Source organism: Vulpes vulpes, chromosome 8, assembly GCF_048418805.1.
Source record: "Vulpes vulpes isolate BD-2025 chromosome 8, VulVul3, whole genome shotgun sequence".
NCBI lineage: Eukaryota > Metazoa > Chordata > Mammalia > Carnivora > Canidae > Vulpes > Vulpes vulpes.
In genome coordinates, this window is record NC_132787.1 from 36,795,952 (window position 1) to 36,813,344 (window position 17,393).

Genomic DNA, 17,393 nt, shown 5'->3' on the forward strand with positions numbered 1-17,393 from the left:
TTCCGGACTCTCTGCCCGCGGCCGGAGCTCAAGGTGCAGGGCGACGACTCAAAGGAAGGAGGGCTCCTGGCGAGGCCGCGGTTGCCCTGGCCCGCACCCAGGGCCGTGATCAAAGACACAGAGTTGACGCTGCGTGATTCGTTGCGGTTACTTTGGGGATCGACGTCCAAGGAGTTCTCCGTGGTGATGGGACGGCGTAGGGAAGCTCCAGGACGCAGAGCCAGAGCTTGAGGGTGGGGCTCACCTGCGGCCAGCATCCAGGCTCGGGGGCACCCCTTCCTCTCCCCTTCCTCCCTTGCCCAATGCTGGGCGGGGGCCACCCCCCAACTTCCGCTGCAGCCCTCTAGTTGGAACCTTGAACCGAGGTGGTGCAACATCTTAGGCTCAAAAAAAAAAAAAAAAAAAAGTGTATGTTCAACCTGAATTTTATCAAAAGCACGGTGGGTTTGGGAGATGTGGAAAGAGTACAGTCTCAAACCGCGGTTCATTTCAGCCAGCCAGCCATCTAACGTGCCAGGACTGATTTATTTGCCTCTCAGCTCCCAATTCGTCCTTCACTGTTTTGGTAATGGCTGGAATTCCTTTAAATCATTACTTAAAAAAAAAAAAAAAAGATTTTGGGGGGCACCCCTGGGTGGCTCAGCGTTTGAGCGTCTACCTTTGACCCATGAATGTGTGTCATGACAGACACAGAGAGAGACACATTCGTGAGAGACAGAGAAAGAGAGGCAGAAACATAGGCTGAAAGAGAAGCAGGCTCCCTGTGGGGAGCCTGAGGTGGGACTTGATCCCAGGACTCTGGGGATCACGACCTGAGCCAAAGGCAGATGCTCAAACACTGAGCCACCCAGGTGCCCTAAAAAAAAAGATTTTTTTTGACAGAGACAGGAGTGCACAAGCAGGGGGAGAGGGAGAAGCAGGTTCCCTGCTGAGCAGGGAGCCAAGGGCTCAATCCCAAGACTCTGGGATCATGACCCCAGAAAAGGCAGATGCTTAACTGACTAAGCCACTAAGGTGCCCCTAAATCATTTCTTCTTGAGAGTGTTAAGCCCAATGAAGTTTTCTCAGTAGATGGTGCTAGAAAGATACTGTAAAAAGAAGGGTCTTTTCCTGCTATTTCCAGTGGCTACACCATAGATAACAGAACATTTGGTGGCACCCAGCTTCAGCCATGCACCCAGAATGCAAGTTCCCATAGTCTCCTCACAGCCCCAGCCCATGTCTGGCAATCACTTCTCAAAAGGTCTCAAGTACGGCCCCCCACCCCACAATATTGGTGCCCTGACTTCTTCTGTACACTCACATATCTGGCCACCAGCTGTGGCTCACCTGGAGTGACCTTGCTTCCCACACCACAGCCTCAGGGGATGCCTGGGTGGCTCAGTTTTAGGTTAAGCATCTGAACCTCAGCCTTGGGGAGGTGGCTTCTCTCCCAAGTGTGTCTCTCCTTGGGTACTCTCCCTTAGCTCTAGGATACCATATCGAGTTCTGCTATTATTTTTTCTTTTTAATTATAAATAAATAAGTAAATATATAAATATATATAACTATATAACTATATAAAAATATTTATATATATATATTTGAAGTACACTCCTCAGGGCACCTGGTGGCTCAGTGGTTGAGTGTCTGCCTTTGGTTCAGGTCATGATCCCGGGGCCCTGGGATGGAGTTCTGCATTGGGCTCCCCACAGGGAGCCTGCTTTTCCCTCTGCCTAGGTCTCTTAAAAAATAAAATAAAGTACGCTCTTCGTCCAATGTAGGGCTTGAACTCACAGCTCCAAGATTAGATTAAGAGTTGCATGCTCTAAAAAAAAAAAAAAAAAAGTTGCATGCTCCAACTGAGCCAGCCAGGTACCCCTCCTATTATTTTTTACTTAAAAAAAAAAAAAAAAATCAAGTATTCTCTACATCTAATGTGGGGTTCAAATTCAACACTGAGATTGAGAGTCACAAGCTCTTCTAAGCCAGCCTGGTGCCCCAGTTTGACAATATTTTTAAAAAAATATTTATTTATGTATTCATGAGAGACACAGAGAGGCAGAGAGAGAAGCAGGCTCCATGCAGGGAGCCTGATGTGGGACTTGATCCCACAAGCCCAGGATCACGCCCTGAGCCAAAGGCAGGGGCTAAACTGCTGCGCCACCCTGGGATCCCCTATATTACACTGTTTAAATCATTGTGTGGTTTTTATCTTCTGATAGGAGCCAGCCATGTTCCGCTGTGTTCAAAGTAGCAGTGAGACAGACAAGATATTTGCTTTTGAGTTTATATTTCAGTGGTTTTTAATTAAGACCTAACTTACAAAATAGACTGAGCCATACAAAATTTTGAGGCAAAATGTTCTTTTTTTTTTTCTTTTAGGCAAAATGTTCTAAGCACAATGGGACAAATGTAACAAAGCTATTGATAATGAACTTGAGTTGAGAACTATAATGGCCAGTGGGGCTAGACTTCCGTGAGCAGAATAGTAAGAGATGAAGTTGGGGAAGCAAACCTTTTAGGTAGAGTAACCGTAAGATATGTTTAAAGTGATTTTGAGGGATCCCTGGGTGGCGCAGCGGTTTGGCGCCTGCTTTTGGCCCAGGGCGCGATCCTGGAGACCCGGGATCGAATCCCACGTCGGGCTCCCGGTGCATGGAGCCTGCTTCTCCCTCTGCCTGTGTCTCTACCTGTCTCTTTCTTTCTCTGTGTGACTATCACAAATTAAAAAAATAAAATAAATAAATAAATAAATAAAATAAAACATTAAAAAAAAATAAAGTGATTTTGATAATGAATGAGAAGCAGTATACCCTAAGTTACACTAGGGTAACAGGAGTGAGCTGGGATGTACGGTCACAGAATCTACAGGGCAGAGTAAAGGAGTTTGGATGATATTTTAAGTGTGACAAGATGTAATGGGAAGGCTTTAAGGGCAGTGACAGGATCTATTTTGATTACTCTGGTTATTCAAGAATGCAGTATTATTTTTAAATACTTTATTTACTTATGAGACAGAGAATAGCAGAGACATAAGCAAAGGGAGAAGCAGGTTCCCTGCAGGGAGCCTTTATGTGGGACTCAATCCCAAGACCCTGGGATCACAACCTGAGCCGAAGGCAGACACTCAACCACTGAGCCACCCAGGTGCACCTGGAGAATGAATTAAAAGATGGAAAAAGGGAGGGGCACCTGGGTGGCTCAGTTAATCCTCCTCCTTCTGCTCAGGTCGTGATCTCTGGGTCCTGGGATCCATACCTGTGTCTCCACCTCCCTGCTCACTGGGGAGTCTGGTTCTCCCTCTCCCACTCTTTCTCCAATCAATAAATAAAAGATGGAAAAAGGGAGTTAAGATCCCCACAATTATGGGGGTTATGGTGCAGTCCCCAAGTTCTTTTAGGACATTCAGGGTTTCATTCTCATTCACTAAAGAGAAGCGTGAGGGACTGTTTGCCAATAAGGCAGTCTTTATGGAGCTCATGCCTGAGCTACACAGAAATAAAAAGCCATTCAAATAGCTTAAGTGAAAGGAAATGTAGAGAATGTCAGAAATACATAAATGAAGGGGTGAAGGTGTTAATGAGTGAAGTGGGTGTGTTAAAGGCATTAATGGATGAAGTGAAATGGGTGTTTTCTTGTATAAGTGGGAACTAAGGAATGATAAACTAAAAAGATAGCAGGGACCTTGCCTTTGGGAGGTGGTGTGATGGGGGCTTAAGTTTTTTTTTTTTTTGCTACTGAAGGATCTTAAGTAGGTATATAAATGTAACATGGTGGGGGGCACCTGTCCAGCTCAGTGTGCAACTCTTGATCTTGGGGTTGTAGGTTCAAGCCCCACATTAGGTGCGGAGATTACTAAAAAATAATCTTAAATGGATGAATACATGTAATATGGATATCCTGACATCAGAATAGGATGAATTTCAGAGAGCAAAGACTAGTAGGGAAAAGAAGTAAAAAAGAGCAGAAGAGAGAAAAGTATTCTAACTGGGGAAACAAAACAATTTATTAAGTGCAAAGCAATGCAGTAAGGCTGTTCATTTCATCTGTGTCATAAACAAGTACCGTTTTCATTTGTATTAGATTCTAAAAAGAAACTTACTTAAGGTAACAGGTATTGGGTGGCCAAACCAGGATTTATTTATTTATTTATTTATTTATTTATTTATTTATTTTTATTTATTTATGATAGTCACAGAGAGAGAGAGAGAGAGGCAGAGACATAGGCAGAGGGAGAAGCAGGCTCCATGCACCGGGAGCCCGATGTGGGATTCGATCCCGGGTCTCCAGGATCGCGCCCTGGGTCAAAGACAAGCGCCAAACCGCTGCGCCACCCAGGGATCCCCAAACCAGGATTTAAAGTGGATTTTCTTGTTATAGGAAGGATCAAAAAAACAAAAACCCAAAACATGGGCAGCCCTGGTGGCGCAGCGGTTTAGCACCGCCTGCAGCCTAGGGTGTGATCCTGGAGACCCTGGATCGAGTCCCAAGTCAGGCTCTCTGCATGGTGCCTGCTTCTCCCTCTGCCTGTGTCTCTGCCTCTCTCTCTCTCTCTGTGTCTCTATGAATAAATAAATAATCTTAAAAAAAAAAAAAAACCAAACCAAAATAAACCCAAAAAGCCAAGCCCATGATTGTCACATGTACATTCAGAATTTTTATTTCAAAACAAAGAACCACAGTAACATTAATAATAGAAAATCCATTTGGAAATATTCACAATCTGGTCACTGAGAAATGGGAAAACTTCCACGCTGCATTACTGCCAACCCACTGTTTTTGAGAAGCCAGAAGTAGAGGTGCAGTTACAGGAAGTCATCTGTTTAACCAAGCCCCATTACATATAAGCTCTGTGAGATTTTTTTTCCAAAGGCTCAATGATCAGAGGAAACAGTGAGAACTCGTGACTGAAATACTGTCATTGGCAAGGGTTTGGCTAAAGGGTCTTAAGTATATAAGCACCAAGGAGAGAAAGGGTAATCAAAAAACCTATGTAAGAAGGAAGACCGAGTAAAGTGTCATGAGGCCCAATCTCCATTTATAAAAATACTGGGAAACTAGATGATTTGTGGAGGTGTCCATGACCTGGGGCAAGCATCCATCCTTCCAACTCATCTGACTCTTAAAATGCTCCATAGTTAGAAGTCTTCAGTTTGTTTCTTATCCCCTTAAAAGAATGTCAAGATTTAAGGAGTTCTCTCCCAACTCTCCAACAAGGAAAGGTAGCTAGGGGAGACTGAACTCTAAAGTTTGGAAGAAAACCATAGATGCAAATTCCACCCAGCAGAGGCAGTGTTATTTATATACATAGAGATGAGTTTTAACATATTCTATTCAAAAGTGGGCTATAGAGCATAGGGGACACAAGTTACCAATAAATAACTTCCACCCAGAGCAAAGTGACAGTGCGTATACATTCATACTCTCAAGTGTGGGCTACACTGCACATTTACTCATACCATCCCAAATGTATGGGCCCCTAAGGGCACTTGTACGTAATACTATGGAAATATGGTAACAGAAGAACAAGCATGCCATGACCCTAAAGGAACAACATACTTCCATTAGATAATAGTCGTTCAGGAAAAATCCTCTCCCAGAGCTGAGGTTACAAATTCCAAGTTAGTTATGAACATTCTCCTCTGAATTCTTTTAAAGCTATGGCTTAAAACAAAACAACAATCAATAACTAAAATCTCCTAAATAACAAAATGGAGAAAATACTGAACCTCTATCAAGAACCATTATTTGGGTTGCTCATTTAGAAGGTTCTCCTACTAGGCGGGTGTTAGGAATATTTTTAAAACAAAGAAAACAAACCCCCACAAAAAAAGGAGTCCACTACAAGGGTAGGAAGTCATTTGGTCCAGTGCAAGGAGAAAGGATTTCTAGAAATATCCTTCTCTTCCTTCTCTGGACTCCAACCAAAATTAGAACCCATCAACCACTGTGAACTATAATGCCCATCTTAATAATAACCCTAGATTTCAAGTAATACTACATGTAATTTTAAACAAAGAAAAAAATTCCAAAGGTAAGCAGTAGCTTAATACAGGCACATGACTTTTCTGAGAAATTAAACTTGAGAGTTTCCACCTGAAAGGTTAAGAGGCAACGTGCAAACTTCACACACCGTCTGAGAACACATTCTGTTTCTCCCTGAATCTCCCCTCCTTATTGCACCTTGACCTCTCCCGTATCAAATCTTCTACCCTATAAACCTCTCTTTAAGCACCTCCCTCTAACTTTAACCTCAATTTCCTTATGTTTGCATTATTTGGTAAAATTACTTTACACTTAAAAAAATAAATATTTATGCAATAAAACCAGAAGATAAAATAAATAAAACTCAAGTTAATTTGCTCTGCAGAGCTGTATGGAAGCTAGGAGGGTGCTTCTATTTAATCCCTCTCTGCCCTCCACACTTATGTAGATATACTTCCTGGGAGGTCTGGTATGCGTGTGTGTCGGGGGAGGGGGGCTGCACCTCACTCTTATTCCCCTATTGGCCCTGGTGAGGACCTACCAGAACCCCAGGTAGGAAGAGCTGGCAATGTTGTCATATTGCCATATGACAATATTGGAGTGGCCAGTTCCTCCTGAAATGAAGGTAGGTTCACTTGGTCTCTTCTAAACAGAAGAGAATGTCCAAGAAATGAAACGTTTCAAAAGCCATTGAAGATACAACTAACTCCAGCATTGGGTTCTTCTGAGTGCTCATGGAGTGTGTGGGGAAGAGAAAGGAATCAAGTAGCAGCATTCAGAAACAGTCCTGGGTTACAACCTGATTGATTTCTCCCTCATCCGGGAGAGGTGGTTTTTCCATGTTGGGAGGGAGGCAGGAAGGAGGCATGGCTTAGACAGTGGCGGTCTCCTTCACCGGCTGCATGCTGTTCATCTCCACAATGGGGCCCTTCTCCGCTCTGTTGGCATCCTGCGCTTGCCCTTCGAAGGCTCGGGTGATTTCCTCAAAAGTCCTGCCACGGGTCTCAGGGACTTTGAAGAAGGTGAAGACCAAGAAGATGATGAGGAAGCCAGTGAAAATGATAAATACATAGGCTCCTAAGTAGAACTAGTGAAAAGATACAGAAAAAGGAGTATCAGTGTAAGATCTGGTCATTGCCCAACTCCTCTCCTTCCCATCTCAATGAGCCTTTAAGGTCATGAAGTCATGTTAATGACTAGCTAATCCAAATTGTGGATTTTAAGTGCTGGTTTGGAATCCTTTGAGACTTATCATGATCATTGTATCTAGGCAGAACTATGCCTTTGTAATCACCTCAGACTAGTGGTCTTTCAAAAGTTCCCAGTTTTGGGACGCCTGGGCTGCTCAGTGGTTTAGTGCCCACCTTCGTCCCAGGGCGTGATCCTAGAGTTGGGGGATCGAGTCCCACATTGGGCTCCCTGCATGGAGCCTGCTTCTCCCTCTGCCTATGTCTCTGTCTCTCTCTCTCTGTGTCTTTCATGAATAAATAAATAAAATCCTCTAAAAAATTAAATAAATAAATGTTTCCAGTTTTGGGGTACTTGGCTCCCTCTGTCAGCAGAACATGCAACTCTTGATTTCTAGCTCTTGAGTTTGAGCCCCGTGTTATAGGTAGAGTTTCCTTTAAAAAAATAAAAGTTCCCAGTTTTGCCTTCCTGCTTCAATCTTTTTTTACAACCATTCCTTTTTCTATAGGTCATTGAGAACAAGAAAGAAAATCTGGTTTAAAACATTTGATATCTGGGATGCCTGCGTGGCTTAGTCAGTTGAGCATCTATCTGACTCTTGGTTTCAGCTCAGGTCCTGATCTCAGGGTCGTGAAATGGAGCCCCATGACAGGCTGTGTTCAGTGCAGTGTCTGCTTGAAATTCTCTCTCCCTCTTTCTCTGCTCACCCCCTACCCCCACCTCCACGTTTGATCTCATGCTCTCTCTAAAATAAATAAAATCTTAAAGAAAACACCAAACACGAAACACTTGACACCTAGACCTGTGGTGTCAGTAACCAGATTTTAAACCTGTTGGCTTAGGTGAGCTGGTTTCAAAATGGTCTTGGTTAATTTTGTTTTAATTTACTTACTGCAGCAGAAGGAAAGAGCAGCCCAACCAGAAAATTGGAGGTCCAGTTGGAACAACCAGCCACTGCCATTGCAGCTGGGCGGGGTCCCTGGCTGAAGAGTTCGGCCACAATAAACCAGGGGATGGGGCCTGGGCCAATTTCAAAGAAGGCTACGAAGACCAAGATAGCCCCGATACAAACAAAGCTCATCCAATTATAGTTATCCTAAACGAGGAAGGAAAAAAGGAAAGTGAGTAGTAAAGACAGCTCGGCCTGGAGAGGATCTAGCCTCCCAGAGGAGAAGACTTGACAATGAAAAGCTCCCTTCTGTCCTGGGTTACAATGGAATTAATTGGACTTAAGAGTCAAAAGCCCTGGATTTTTGAATCCTAGCCTTGTGTTCCATCTGTGTCAATTGGCACAAAAATCATTTCATCACTCATAAAATGGGAATAATTACCTTGAGATGACTTGAAGAATTAAATTACATAAGGTATTTTGCAAACTATATGTCATTTAGATATAAGAATTCCGGCAGTTTAATTACCCATCTCTGATGATTCACTTTTCTTAAGACTCTGGGCATGTGACTTTATGGATCTCTACCCTCATCTTCCCACCTGTGTCACAGAATCACCTGTAATCCCTCCCTTTCCTTCACTCAAAGAGCACTCACCTTTAATAACAACGAGATGGTCATAAGGATGGAACAAACAGCCATCCCTCCAAGGCCAATCATATGTAGAGTTCTCCTCCCTGCCTTTTCCACCAGAAACAGCTAAAGGAAGAAGAATAGAACATAAAATCTCAGCTTTCCCTTTCATGAAAACACTGTTTGATCTACCTGAATCTGCCTTACCAGTAGCAGGATACTTATTAAAATCACACTTCCCCTTTTAGTTCCGAGTTAAAAGCATCCTACAGGATCCTTTTTATACCTCCCTCTTTCTCATCCCTTTTATATTTGCTTAGAGTGAAGACTCCTTATACCCATCATTCACTAGCTCTTCTTCTCCCCAAAATGAAACAACACAAAGGTTTAAATGATAGTAGGGAAATGGCAGGACTTGAAACCCATCCTTGAACATGGCACAGTTAGAATGGCCCTCCCCCCACCCCAAACGATCACACCATCCAACTTACAGAGACAACAGTGAAGATAGTATTGACCACCCCTGCACCAATGGTGGCATAGATTGGCTCCTCAACACCTGCATCTTTGAAGATTCCTGTTGAGTAATAGAACACCTAATAGGAAACAAAAGACAACTTTGAAACCGCAGTTGTGCATAACAGTTAAAAGAGAACCCTTAGAAAAATAAACTTGGGATGCCAGGGTGACTCAGGAGTTGGGCATCTGCCTTTGGCCCAGGGTGTGATCCGAGGAGTGCCGGGATCAAGTCCCACATCAAGCTTCCTGCAGGGAGCCTGCTTCTCCCTCTGCCTGTGTCTCTGCCTTTCTCTCTCTCTCTGTCTCTCATGAATAAATAAATAAAATCTTAAAAAAAAAAGAGAGAGAAAAAAAAAGAAAAATAAAAGGGTCAGGAGGTTAAGGAGTCCTTTCCGGGTTTTTTTGGTTCAATTACAGTATCTTTTCTGCAAATAAATTATCTTCTGTATCTTTGTTTTTAGTTCTTTTCAATTCTAGCTGCTCATTTCCATTTTTTCTTCTATGCTCATTCCTTCTGCTCATGAAGTCTCTTCCTTACACCTCTATTTTATTAACTTAGATATAAAGGTTTTAGTCCCATTAATTTTTTCAATTAAGCTTTTTTTTGGTTCATTTTAAAGTTTTGGGTTTGTTTTTAGTAATCTCTACCCCACATTGTGGGGCTCAAACTCATACCCTGAGATCAAGAGTTATGTGCTCTTCCAACAAAGCCAACCAGCAGCAAGTTCCTCAATTACACTTCCTCAATGGACAATTCCCCTAACCCCTAAAACAGTGATAAGCCCACACCAATATGTTAATTTGACAGTGAAGAAATTGAGAAATAATCTCAGCCTGCTCATGTAATTAGAAACAGAACTTGGGCTGGAATCCCTAGCTCTAGGTCCCTTCCAAGTGTTTTAGCAAATGATACCAGCTATCCTTTTAACATATACTATTAAATAAACTACTCTTTAGTATATATTATTTTTAATTTTTAATTATTTACTGATCAGTGTGCTGAAATGTAAAGTTGCTATAGCTACCATAGTTAAACAGATGTCAAAATATTGGACTCAAACCTCAAAGTAACAAGGGAACAGGATCTAGATCATCTAGGTTCAGTCCCTAAGGTTTGGGGCCAGGAATTTATTATTTCATCCTGTGTTTTTGCCTCTATAGCTGTATTTGTCAGACTTTTTATGTGTCTACGCTGGGATTTACCTTCTCAGTAAACAACTCTTCAAATACATATAACCTCGGATACAAACTATGTATATTTGTATTTTCTAAAATAAGACTCTGGACGTCTGAGTGGCTCAGTGGTTGAGTCTCCCTTCGGCTCAGGGCATAATCCTGAAGTTCTGGGATTGAGTCCCACATTTGTGATGTCCTATATACTGAAAAAAGTTTGAAAGGACAAATGTTTATAGAAGTTCTGAGACTATGGGATCCCTGGGTGGCACGGGATCCCTGGGTGGCGCAGCGGTTTGGCGCCTGCCTTTGGCCCAGGGCGCGATCCTGGAGACCCGGGATCGAATCCCACGTCAGGCTCCCGGTGCATGGAGCCTGCTTCTCCCTCTGCCTGTATCTCTGCCTCTCTCTCTCTCTCTGTGACTATCATAAATAAATAAAAATTAAAAAAAAAAAAAAAAAAGAAGTTCTGAGACTAAAGGTGATGAATTTTTCGTTTATTATTTATTTTCTTAATTTTTTCCACATGGAAAACACATACTGCAGATAGAATCTTAAATAAAAACAGGGGCACCTGGCTGACTCTTGATCTTGGGGTTGTGAGTTTGAGCCCCACGGTGGGTGCAGAGATGACTTAAATAAACTTAAAAAATGGTAAATAAATAAAAACAGGGGTATTTGGATGGTGCAGTTGGTTAAGTGTCCTACTCTTGGTTTTGGCTCAGGTGGTAATCTCAGGGTTGTGAGATTGAGCCCCATGTCGCACTCTGCACTTAGTGCAGGGTCTGCTCAAGGTTCGTTATCCCTCTGCCCCTCTCTCTAAAATAAATAAATCTTTTTCTTTTTTATGATTTTATTTATTAGAGAGAGAGAACATGAGCAGGGTGAAAGGCAGGCAGAGGGAGATGGAGAAGCAGGCTCCCTGCTCAGCAGGGCACCCGATTTGGGGCTTGATCCCAGGACCCTGAGATCATGACCTGAGCTGAAGGCAGATCATTAACTGACTGAGCCACCCAGGTGCCCCTAAAATAAATCTTATTTAAAAAACAAAACAAAACAAAACAAAACTAAAACTAAGTTAAAATTGGGTAATCAACATTTTTGGAGTGGCTGCTGTGTGGTAAGCATCACTGGGGGACTCTGACTCTGTAGATGGAACAAAGTGAGCAACTGCCTGTGCTCAGCCCCTCTAGTGAGTTAAGTGCAGTGGGCAACCCCCACTGGCCACAGAGTAGCTACTCACAGCATTGATTCCAGAGAGCTGCTGGGAGAGCTGGAGCATGATGGAAATGATAATGGGTTGCCGGTAGCTGCGCGATCTGAAGAGCTCCAGCACAGTAACTTGCTTTTCTTGTGCCATCCTAGCACTCTCATCTTTCATCTCCTGGATGTCCTGACTCACATCCTGGGTACCCCACAATCGTTGGAGGACTGGTCAAACAAAAGATAAAGATTAGGTGCTATTCCATCTTCATTTCCCCTCTAATACAGCTGGGCAAAAGCCACAGAGATGAGCTCTGGATATGGCTGATCAATTAGCATCTGTGCCTTAACCTGCTTCTCACGTCACTCTTTAGGGGCTGAAAGTTTCTGACTCAAGAGCAATCAGGGAAGTCTCCATTTGGGTTCTGAAGGGGCAAGGAAAGGAGAGGACCAAACAGATCCAATGCCCTAAACCACAACCCTAAAATTCCTACAGTCAAAGTGTGAAGGATACTCACTCTCCTTAGCATTCTCCTCTTCCTTTCTGTTAATGAGCAAAAATCTAGGGCTCTCGGGGCAAAATGGAAGGGCGGCGCTTTGCAGGACAGCTGGAATGATGGTGAAGCCCAAGAGCAGGGGCCAAAGCTCTTCAGTTCCCATGATGACTTTCAGACCGAAGATCTAGAAACCAGATCAATAGGATACTGTATAGCTCATTCTTTATATATATATAAGCCAAAAGTTGGTTTAAAAAAAAAGTCAGAAAAAACACATTTCAGCAAATCATCCATTTTTTTTACAGCAGGAAAAAAGTTTCTTTCTCTACCCTTCCTGCTTCTTTAGCTGTTTGTGAGCTACAATAAGAAAACTATCTGAAACTTACATATAGTTGAATAGATGCGGATATTCCTGAGCTTATCTATGTTAACTCATTTAATGAGCCATGACTAAAACTCAAAGCATGAGTTCTAGAGTACCTGAGCTACCAGGATCCCGATGACGATGCCCAGCTGGTTAAGAGTGCCGAAGGCCCCCCGTAGGGCAGTGGGAGAGATCTCTCCAATGTACATGGGCACAAAACCTGTGCAGAGGCCGCAGAAGAGGCCAATAATCAATCGGCCCAGGATCAGCATTTCAACCGACTGCGCTATTTTGCAGAACCCCATAAGGCAGCCACCAGCAACAGCCAAGAGGTTGACCATAAGCATTGAATTGCGCCTGAAAGGTTAAATGAAGACAAGAGAAGTTAGCAAAATAGGCCTGGCCTGATCTCTTTCCTCCTTTCCTTATCTCTCTACCCTTCTCCAGGTTCACAGATCTTCTCTTGTGGTCTAACTTTTCCTCTTACTATTATCAGAACATCTCTGGCTGGGATAAGAGCAATGGTTTTTATACCTCTGTATGCATAAAACTCACCTAGAGAGCTTGTTTAAGTTGTCCACTAACTAACAGCATTAGCTTCCAATCTGCAAGAAATTAAAATTGACCCACTCCATCCCAATTTACTAAATCATTAAGTCTGACTCTGGGACAGAGGCCAGCAATCTGTTTCCAAAAGCCATCTGGGTGATTGGATTCTAGCTAAGGTTTGAGAACCATTGGTACTGGGCAATCCTGATACAGCTGGTCCCTGAACACATTCAAGAGAAATTTCTGGACCAGTGCTGATCCTTTTATGCTTCTTTTTTTTAAAGATTTTATTTATTCATGAGAGACACACACAGAGGCAGAGACACAGGCAGAGGGAAAAGCAGGCTCCACGCAGGGAGCCTGACGTGGGACTCGATCCCGGGTCTCCAGGATCAGGCCCTGGGCTAAAGGCGGCGCTAAACCGCTGAGCCACCCAGGCTGCCCTCTTTTTATGCTTCTTACTGCATTTTATTATAATATAGTTGCTTGGATGCCCCCAACATACTAATGATGACTGATTTCAGACTAAAGTTTTTTTTTTTATGGGCAGAAAGTGGACAGCCTCAGCTCTCCTGGCTCCAGGCTAGCTTGTGGGGAGGCCATTTTGAATTAGTATTGATAGCCAGTATAAAATAACAAATTACTGCATCTATGTGTTAAATGTGGGAGGCAAAGCCATCGAAACAGCTAACCGAAAATGGAAGTCAGAGATTAACACTGAAAATTTACTGCAGATGTTGGGAAAAACTAGAGCTTTAGCAACTCTCCCCTTGGGTGGTCTGCTGGAATTATCCAGGGAGTTCTAAAACCCTGGTACTTTTAAAAGCTCCCAGGGAGATCCTAAATATGCAGCCAAAGAGAGCCTACTGTTAAAGGGTAAAATTTCATCCCTCATTCTGTTTTTACCTTTCTCTGCATTCCTTTCCTGGGAGACCCCACTTCCTCTATTAGGTTCTTTTGCTAATAAAATAACAATAGGAAGAAAGTCACGGGGAGTTATGGGAAAGGCACATTAAAATTTCAATGACTTGGGACTTGGTTGAGCATCTGCCTTTGGCTCAGGGTGTGATCCCAGTCTGGGGAGGAGGAGTTTCACTCACATTGGGCTCCCTGCATGGAGCCTGCTTCTCCCTCTGCCTGTGTTTCTGCCTCTCTGTGTCTCTCATGAATAAACAAAATTAAAAAATAAAATAAAATTTCAGTGACTTGAGTAGCCACATTGTGGCCTTAAAAATGCAAACACACACACAAAAAAATGCAAACACAACAAACATCAAACATTATCAAATAAAATGGGTTGCTTTAATTTTTAATTTTTATTTATTTTTAATTTATTTTAAAAATTTTATTTATTTATTCATGAGAAACACAGAGATAGAAGCAGAAACACAGGCAGAGGGAGAGGCAGGCTCCATGCAGGGAGCCCGACGTGGGACTCGATCCCTGGTCTCCAGGACCACACCCTGGGCTGAAGGTGGCGCCAAACCACTGAGCCACATGGGGTGCCCGCTTTAATTTTTTTTTTTTAAAGTTAAATTCTACTTGTGTTTCCAGAACATCTAATTAGCAACTGAAATGATTTCTTCACCAGTTATAACTGAAAATATTCTACGATGTTTTATTAAGTCAGTGTGGAATGAGAAGATTCAATGTTAGTAATGGGGAAAAAATGTTAGTAATTTGGCCATTATCCACATTTACCACAGGCCAAGGATTATAAAATGTTTCCTCCCAATCCTGCTTTATAAAATAATGAAAACACTTGCATGAAATCCCAAAATTTTAAAGAAAAGTAAACAACTCCTGACCTTGTAAATCAAGTACGTTTCTGGGAAATTCCATAGTACACTTTATTAGAGACTACTGAATTAGCTTCAGCTGGACTGCAAAGGCGACTCTCTTTAATGGACAGCATAGCTTCAAGCAGTCCTATTCAGTGCCAGTTGGCTTAGTTTACCTCAATTCGAATTGGGGATGTTTTCATTCAAATGCATCATGGCCTCCCCATCCTAATTCTCAATACCTGTTCCCAATGCAACCAGTATAGCCCCCTTCCTTACCCAGTTTCTGGTCAATACCTGCCAAAGCGGTTGACAAAGAGTCCAACAGAGAAGGAGCCAATCATACCACCAACAGAGAAGATGGCCACAGACAAGGACCAGAGGGAAGTGAGTAACACTTCAGTGGGAAGGTTTTCCGATTTCTCTTCCAAGGTGTAATTGAGAAAGTCCTTTATTATCTGCAAATTAAAATGATTGGTGGGCAGACAGACTGTTACAGTTGAATGAGAGAAGGGGCAAATATTGGGGGGGGGGATCTTTCTCTAAGAAAACAGCATTACGGATTAACAGCAGAGAATCAAGTAAATGGATGCAGATGGAAGAGATAGAGAACATACTGGAGGTTAATGGTAGCTCTGAAAAGAACAATTTTGATTTGTCCTGAAAATCCAGATAGGTAGTAGCACAGATGTTCAGTAGACTACCCCTAGTCCTCCCCTAAGACCCTCCCACCCCCGTTGTAACTAACCCCCTGAGGGATAACAAAAGAAGTGTGCCATGATAAGGTGAGAGGAAGAATGGGTACAGTCCAGTCAAGGGTATAGAGAGCAACTGAGCTTTTTGCTTTGATTAATGATTCAGTTAGCCTTCCCCACCAATATTATTCTGTCTCTCCAGCCTTCACCAAGCTAGATACCAAGTTTTACTGAAATTCTTCATTGTTGAACCCCACTTTATTTATTTTTTGAACCCCACCTTATTTTTTTTATTTTTTTTATTTTTTATTTATTTTTTTTTATTTATTTATGATAGTCACAGAGAGAGAGAGGCAGAGACACAGGCAGAGGGAGAAGCAGGCTCCATGCACCGGGAGCCCGACGTGGGATTCGATCCTGGGTCTCCAGGATCGCGCCCCGGGCCAAAGGCAGGCGCCAAACCGCTGCGCCACCCAGGGATCCCTGAACCCCACCTTAAAGGAATAATTTCCCAATTCCAAATTCTAACTCTAGTTGCCTGGCACTCACCGTTTCAGGAGCATTGATGACTCCGGTATTATAGCCAAACTGGAAAGAGCCTATTGTAGCAATGGAGATGGCAAAGATCAGAGACACCGTGACCTGGGGTGGGGGGCAGAAGAGGGAGAAGGGAAGAAACTTTCCTTAAAGCTCTTGACTGATGATGGTTTCTTCTCGATTAAGGAGATATACTAGGAGCACTTAGCCCAAGAATGCTATGTAAAGAACAAAAACTTAATGAAATTTAGGTAATAAATGGAACACAAAAGAACCGGTTATCCTCAAGAACTTATCCAGAGATATACAGACAACCACGTACACTTGGGAAAAGTGCCAAGAAAATTTGGCTAGAAAGTTAAGAACAACTGGGTTAATCTGTTTGAAACTATTAAAAAGAAAAAAAAAAAAAAAACTGCCCCAGGTAAAAGCAAGCATAGAACTGCAGGAAAAGAGAGCCCTGGGATTCCTAAAAATGGACTATTTTGGAAACAGCTAGATCCAGTGTTGTCTTATCCTGTACCCCAGGATCCTACTGAAGACCAGAGTGGTGGTGGTGTCTTCACCATTCGGCTGTTCTTACTGCTCAGGATAACGTAATCTATAAAATCTACCCACGGTATCCTGGTCACATTTGAAATTCTTCCTGTTTACTTCATTTTGTACCACTACCCCCACCCCACAAAGGGAGAACACAAGTTCACTCCCAACCTAACAGACAGGAGTCGTGGGGGGGGGGAGGAGGGAGTCATCTCTCACCTTGCTGGGAGTAATTTAAGTGAGTGTTAGATTTTCAGTTCAAGATAAGCTCAATTTTTATGGCTGAGGACATCTTCTGCGGCGCCTGCCCAACCCTTCCTTACCTTTAACTCCCTCCTCCTTTTAGGTTAGACAGAGTGGCCAGGAGTTTTGGTTCTCCGAAGCTGACCCTGCACCCCAGGCCACCAGGTATAAGCACCAAAGCGCCCTCGCCCGCACACAGCTGTGTAATCTACTTCTCATCAGTAAGGACCTCTTCTTCTTTTCAGCCTGGCCTCATCATCATTTACTATCCTTGAGGGCCTTTTCATTTTCTTTTTTTTTTTTTTTTTTTTTGCCTTTTCATTTTCCACCCTGTTTTTTCATCCCTTATCTTCCTTCATTTTCTTTTTTCTTTTTTTTTTTTTCTTCCTTCATTTTCAAATGAAGTAAGAGATGTTCACCTTCGTGACAACGATTTTCTCCCTGTAAAAATACTGTTTCCATAACACACAGTAACACATTAATGTATCGTGCACTCACATCACAACCACAATAAAGATAACTGGAATTCTCTCTCCTTAATATCCAAGGACTCTCTAGGTTACAGAGCAGATGGCCGGACACTGACCCATGCCCTCAAACGAATCCCAGGTCCT

General features: G+C 42.8%; 1 protein-coding gene across 5 annotated transcripts in view; it reads right to left on the bottom strand.

Moving 5' to 3' along the window:
• Positions 1-4,616: 4,616 nt before the first annotated feature.
• LOC112917305 (solute carrier family 2, facilitated glucose transporter member 3) overlaps positions 4,617-17,393 on the bottom strand; it is an 86,343-nt gene continuing 73,566 nt past the window's right edge. For all 5 annotated transcript variants that reach the window (XM_072766075.1, XM_072766078.1, XM_072766077.1 and 2 more), the window contains 9 exons: positions 16,009-16,101; positions 15,062-15,222; positions 12,551-12,791; positions 12,092-12,254; positions 11,614-11,801; positions 9,170-9,274; positions 8,703-8,804; positions 8,048-8,251; positions 4,617-7,054 (listed from right to left, as the gene is read on the bottom strand). In XM_072766075.1, coding sequence (XP_072622176.1) covers positions 6,839-7,054; positions 8,048-8,251; positions 8,703-8,804; positions 9,170-9,274; positions 11,614-11,801; positions 12,092-12,254; positions 12,551-12,791; positions 15,062-15,222; positions 16,009-16,101 — 1,473 coding nt within the window. In that variant the 3' untranslated portion in view covers positions 4,617-6,838. The remainder of the gene's footprint in view (positions 7,055-8,047; positions 8,252-8,702; positions 8,805-9,169; positions 9,275-11,613; positions 11,802-12,091; positions 12,255-12,550; positions 12,792-15,061; positions 15,223-16,008; positions 16,102-17,393) is intronic.